The sequence below is a fragment of the Austrofundulus limnaeus genome, unplaced genomic scaffold (assembly GCF_001266775.1).
Source record: "Austrofundulus limnaeus strain Quisiro unplaced genomic scaffold, Austrofundulus_limnaeus-1.0 Scaffold142, whole genome shotgun sequence".
Lineage (NCBI taxonomy): Eukaryota > Metazoa > Chordata > Actinopteri > Cyprinodontiformes > Rivulidae > Austrofundulus > Austrofundulus limnaeus.
The window spans coordinates 949,243-955,412 of NW_013952544.1; the positions used below are offsets into that span (position 1 = coordinate 949,243).

Here is a 6,170-nt window from a genome sequence, read left to right on the forward strand (position 1 = left end):
CCCACCCACCTTCAAATTAACCAATAGAAAACCAACAACAGGTCTGTGTCAGTCTCTCCAGTCATCTTAGCTGTTAGCATTAGCTTCCATTAATTTGTTTTTATCTGTTTAATTTTGCTTTATTTGCTGACGATACAACATTTTTTTGTTTAGGTAAAGATATAGAAAAACGTTTGAGATGGTGCAGAAAGAATTTGAGAAAATACAAAATTGGTTTCAACAAAACAAATTGTCATTAAATTTGGATAAAACAAATTTTATGATATTTAGTAATAGGAAGACAACTGTTGATTTCTCCTTTAAAGTAGATGGTATTGAGATCTGTAAAGTCAGTGAGGTGAAATATCTGGGTGTCATCATTGATGACAGGCTGACATGGAGACCTCACTTACATTATTTAAGAACAAAAATATCTAAATCTATTGGAGTACTGTATAAAGTCAGGGAGTTATTCAATGACAAGGCTCTGCTTGTGTTGTACAATTCAATAATTGTTCCACATTTAATTTACTGTATGAATTCTAGGGTAAAGCTTGCAAAACAATTACAAATCCGATTTTTGTTTTACAGAAAAGAGCCATAAGAATTATCACTAAAAAAGATTACAACCATCCATCAAATACATTATTTTGCAAACTGAATATTTTGAAATTCTATGATTTGTTTGACTATAATACAGTATTTTACTGTTTATAAGGCTCACAGAAACATATTACCTTCCAACATTCAGGCAAACTTTGTTAAGAGAGACAGTTATTATCTAAAGGGGATGGAAATGTTTGTGAAGCCATATTTTTGTACTTGCTTGAGAGAAAGATGTACTTTAATCCAGGGTGTTTAATCCAGGGTATTGTTTAATCCAGGATATAGGATTGTGGAATGGTCTGGAGGATGATCTTAAAAATGCCAGATCTATGTATATATTTAAGAAACAGATAAAAACTAGTTTTCTGAAAGTATATGGAAAAGAAAAAATAAAGCTATATGAATTATTGTTTGAGTTGATGTTTTTATTTTAATTTAGTATTGTTTTGTAAATTATGTTTTGTTTGAATATATTCTGGGGATAAAAGGGACAAACATTATAAGATTTATCCTTCTTCTGCTACCTTTCATTTAATTTTGATTTGTATATTTTCTTTGTTATTTTATTGCATATAGTTATTTTTTAATGAAATGAATAAAATTTTTGAACTGAAAAAAAAATTGAAATCGAGTTTAGCGTTAGCGGAGCTACGGTACTAGATTAGCTTGTTAGCGGTTAGCTTTGTCCCCTCACCGTCTATCCGACCCACCAGCTCCTCTAAAGCTTTCACTTTGTTCTGGATCCCGGGCTGGGCGAAGGTGTAGTTGTCCTGAAAAGGAAAACCCGTTATCGTTAAACGGACTCGACACGAGTCAACCGTTCGTTTCCAGGCTGGCAGCGACGCGAACGCACCTGGATGCCGTCGAGCAGCTTGCTCATGCACCAGAAGCTGTCGGCTTCGATGTTCCTCTGGGTCTCCAGGGGCAGCGCCGCCACCTCGAAGTTCTCCACGTCCTCCTCTGCAACAACAAGCAGCTCATTTAAAACTTCCCCCCCCACAAACGTTCATTTCAGCACAGAAAGCCAGTCGTGCACAAAAATGTTCACTTACTGACGAACTCTGACAAGAAGACGACAAAAAAAGGCGTGACCAGGTCGTTGATTCCCTGGACGTAACCGCTGGCCGGGTGACGGATGGCCCAGATGAACAGAATCCGCTCAAACACCTGAGAGTAAAACGTCTCTGGATGAACTCACCTGCACGTATTTACTGCAGCTCAATAAAACATTACATGATGAACTAAAGCTTTAGAGAAAACTGAGCTCTAATCTCATCTCACAGTTCCTCTAAATCTCCACAAAGTTGTTTTTTAACCACAAAAGTGATAAAATCACAAATTGAGTTTTGACATTAAAGTTCCTCTTCCTCTCTGAGCCGTCGCCTCCTTACTTCAGTTTCACGTAAAGAAACGTCCAGATTGTGTTTTAAATATTTATTTTTCAGGTAAAAAAAAAAACAAAAAAACAATCATTTTCAGCTGCGACTCTAATTAATAATAAAATAAATCAAATAACTGTTGTGTGAATTCACCTCTTGGACCGTCGGCTGTTGGAACAGCGGGATGAGAGGGTTGGTTCTGGGAATGTCGATGTGGATCTGTCAGGAAGAAAGAGTTTTATTCAGGTGTTTCCTGACTGGACAGGTGAGGTGTTACCTGGTGGAGCTGCAGCCGGACCTGTCTGTACGTGTCTTTGTGTTGCTCGTCAGTGATGGAGTGGTAATACTGCTCTATAAACCCAAAATACTCCTCCCGCTTTCTGCTCAGAACCAGCTCTCTGCGCTCCATGTTGGCCGGCAGGTAGCCCTGCAGGACACCGGGAGATGGGTCAGAACTCAGAACAGAACCTGTTTTTACCTGGAGACAGGCTGCATGACTCCATGAGTCGTTAAAACAGACTAAAATAAGCAAAACACTAGCGAAAACTGCAAAAACAACAGAACAAAAAGCTGAAAAACAGGAGCTAAAATCAGTCACGGATGCTAAAATGAGCAAAACCAATCTATAAAATTAATTAATTGAACAAAACAGAAGCTAAGTTTAGCAAAATAACTAAAAGCAGCTAAACATGAGCTAAAATGAACAAAACAGGAGCTAAAATGAGCAAAACAAAAGCAAAATTTAGCAAAACAATAACTACAAGCAGCTAAACATGAGCTAAAATGAACAAAACAGAAGCTAAAATGAACAAAACAGGAGCTAAAATGAGCAAAACAGAAGCTAAATTTAGCAAAACAATAACAAAGTAGAAAACATAAGCTACAATCATGAATTTTAGTTAGCTACAACAATTTTTAGTCATCTTTTCCTGTTAAATCAATAAATCAAATCAATTAGAAAAAATGCAAAAAGAAATGATAAACCTAAGAATGGCTAAACAAATGTGAAAATTTAGCAAAATAGTAGCTAAAATGAGAAAATAGAAGATAAATTTGGCAAAACAATCACCAAAATTAGCAAAACAGAAGCTATATTGAGCAAAACAGAAACTAAAATTAGAAAAACAGAAGCAAAATTTAGCTAAACAGTAACTAAAACCATCAAAAGTCGCTAAAACAAGCAGAACGAGCTAAATTTAGCAAAACAATCATTAAAAGCAACTAAACAGGAGCTAAAGTTAGCAAAACAGAAGCTACATTGAGCAAAGGAGAAGCTAAATTAAGCTAAACAGAAGCTAAATTGAGCAAAACAGAAGCTAAATTGAGCTAAACAGAAGCTAAATTGAGCTAAACAGAAGTTAAAATGAGCTAAACAAAAGCTAAAATGAACCAAACTGAGGCTAAGTAGTTAGCTTCTAAAATCAGAGCATTTTGAAGGAATATATTGTATCTTTATGTATTTTAATTAAAGTTGTTTTAAAGTTAAATATTTTAAAAAGTATAAAAGTCACGAACACTAAAGTCAGGACATCAGTAGAATGAGCGGAACAGTTAAACAAGTTAAATCAGCGGAATATAAGCTGAAGCAGCTCGACGCTGGAAAACGTTTAAACTATGAACAGGAAACGGTCAGAGCGCTGACTCGGCGTGAACAGACCGAGGAGCAGAACCCGAGCGGTGCAGATAAACGCGCAGAGGAGATAAGCCTGAGAACGGTTCCTGAAACCAGAGCAGATCTGCAGCATGAAGCTGGAGCTCAGAGCAACACGGACAGTTTCAGCTGCAGAGTCTTACAGAGAGCAGCCTCCAGGTGACGGGCCGCACTTCTCTCGGTACTCCTGACCAGCTGTGCTTCCGGAGTTCTTCTGCAAGGCAGCAGAGACGAACAGAACCACGTGAGCATGGAGCTTTACTCAACACAACACAGCTCAGTGACACAGTTCAGAATGAAATAAAACACTTTTCAAACAGCTGAATGGTTCTTTAGTTTTTACAGGAAGACGTTTCAGGTGAAATCATTTAAAACGTTTCAATCCAATAAAAACGTCTTGTTATTTATTCCCTGCAGTACCCAGGTCAGTGTTGGGGCTGGCCAGCAGCTGCTTGAATTTATCCAGGCGGCTTTTCTCCCGCACCGCCATGGGGGGAGCCCCCGAGGCATTCTGGTCCGAGATCCGGGCCACCAGCGGGATGACGGGTCGAACCGGGAGACTCTGCTGCTTCTGCAGCGGCGAGCAGACTGAGAAAAAACAAAAACACAGAAAGGGAAAAAATAAATCAGGCCTTTAAAATTTAACCCGGTGATTTGATACATATCGTGACACAAAGGTCACAATWTATCGCAATATATTAGTGATACTGTAAGCAAGGTGATATACCACCAGTTTTTACTCCAAAAGATTTTATTTTGAAAAAACTCCTAAATTCTGTTTATTTTTATGCAATGTGAACTGTATTTGTATTTCACATTTCTTCTTACAAAACCCATCCATTAAGTCATAATTTAAAACGATTCAGTATCAGGAAATAAAATATCGTGATATTTTAGTGCATTGATTTTTTCTTACAGCTCTAGTTACGGCAGCTTTAAAAAAAAACTGAGGCTGTCTCTGTTGGCTGGGCTAAAAATGAGCAAGAGAAGCTCAGTTTAGCAAAACAAAAAAATTAAATAAAATAAAAGCAGCAGAACAGCAGCTAAAATCAGTCATGGATGTTAAAATCAGGTGCAATTACAAAAAAAAAATTGCAAGAAATGCTAAAGCTAAAATTACCTAGACAAAGGTAAAAACAGCAAAATAGTAGGTGAAATGAGCAAAAACCAAAGCTAAATTTAATAAAACTGCTAAAATCAGCTTAACATAAGCTAAAAGTAAAAGAACTATAAATAAAACAGTTGTTGACAAAGTACCTATTATCTTATGTTTTAGTAAAAATAATTGATGAGTTGTGTGACCTGTGTGACTAAGACCAGTGTTTGTGTTTGTTTGTAGATTTATTCCTGGGGTGTCAGGAATCTGTTTAAGCCAGATTTAATCCCAGCAGCGGCTTTAAATCCCTCCTAACAGAGCTCATAATTAGCTTCACTATGAATCAGAAGCTTCTCAGGTGATTTAACTCACCTGAGGACGTCTTCAGGTCGGCCTCGCTGCTAGACTTCAACACTTTGCCGTTGACCCGCTCACGCTCTGCGTCGTCGGCTTCCTGGAGGTTCTGAGCCTCCGTTTTGGGTGGTCTCAGAGCGCGTGGCGCTTCACTTCCTGTTTCCTCCGTCTGACGCCGCAGACGCTAAACAAAACACACGCAGGTGAGACTCCTTCCTGTTTCAGAGCAGCTCGTATTTAAAGGTGTCGTCTTGTTGATACCTGGTTCTGCGCAGAGTCCTGGCCCGACGGCGCCAAAGAAGCTGGGAGGGGAGTCCTGCGGAACTCTTCGTCCTCGTCCTCGTCGATGTCCCACGCGTCGTCGGTGCTGCTGGCGAACTCGTGGAAGCTGCAGGGCTTTTTAGATTTAACGCTGTTGAACTTGGGTTTTGTGTCTTTCGGATACCTGCGGAGGGACAGGCGAACGAGCAAAGAGAGAAAAACTTAATTCAAACAATTTAACGTAACAGAAAGAGACAAATGAAATGGTAAATATTGGGTCACGGTTGCACAGACGGGTGCATGCRGCTCAACAACACACAACAAAAAATAAATMAATAAAAACTGGGGGGAATTGGTGGAAACAAATAAAATCGATCATGCAGCRCGGCCGTGCACGGACCACTTACGTCCGCCGCAAACAGGGATCGAGAGGTGGATGCTGAGCTCCATAAACTGGCTGCACGCTGTTGAAAGACGTTAAACCTTTCAGAACATCCACTGACTGATCATTAATCAGAGAGAAGCTCCAGATGGTTCATCCTGTCCTGAAGGTTGATCTTTTACTCTGCCTGTCAGTGAGTGGAGGATTTAAAAAGTTTATTATTCTAACAGAGCTGAGTCTGGTCCTCTGGACAGGTTCTGCTTTCCAAACTGTGTCGTCATTTAGACTAAAACATTTAGTCCTGGCCTGTAGATGAGTGTAAACTGTAGAGTCTTAACCTGTAGATGAGTGTAAACTGTAGAGTCCTAACCTGGAGATGAGTGTAAACTGTAGAGTCCTGACCTGTAGACGAGTGTAAACTGCAGAGTCCTGACCTGTAGACGAGTGTAAACTGCAGAGTCC

General features: G+C 39.3%; 1 protein-coding gene across 1 annotated transcript in view; it reads right to left on the bottom strand.

Annotated features, from left to right (window-relative positions):
• Positions 1–6,170, bottom strand: part of tbc1d22b (TBC1 domain family, member 22B) — a 17,964-nt gene that overhangs the window by 6,426 nt on the left and 5,368 nt on the right. Inside the window, exons 2-11 of the mRNA XM_014016318.1 lie at positions 5,734–5,790; positions 5,327–5,510; positions 5,084–5,249; positions 4,036–4,203; positions 3,759–3,829; positions 2,263–2,391; positions 2,118–2,183; positions 1,638–1,752; positions 1,439–1,545; positions 1,280–1,355 (exon numbers count right to left, since the gene is read on the bottom strand). Of these exons, the coding sequence (XP_013871772.1) occupies positions 1,280–1,355; positions 1,439–1,545; positions 1,638–1,752; positions 2,118–2,183; positions 2,263–2,391; positions 3,759–3,829; positions 4,036–4,203; positions 5,084–5,249; positions 5,327–5,510; positions 5,734–5,790 (1,139 nt within the window). The remainder of the gene's footprint in view (positions 1–1,279; positions 1,356–1,438; positions 1,546–1,637; positions 1,753–2,117; positions 2,184–2,262; positions 2,392–3,758; positions 3,830–4,035; positions 4,204–5,083; positions 5,250–5,326; positions 5,511–5,733; positions 5,791–6,170) is intronic.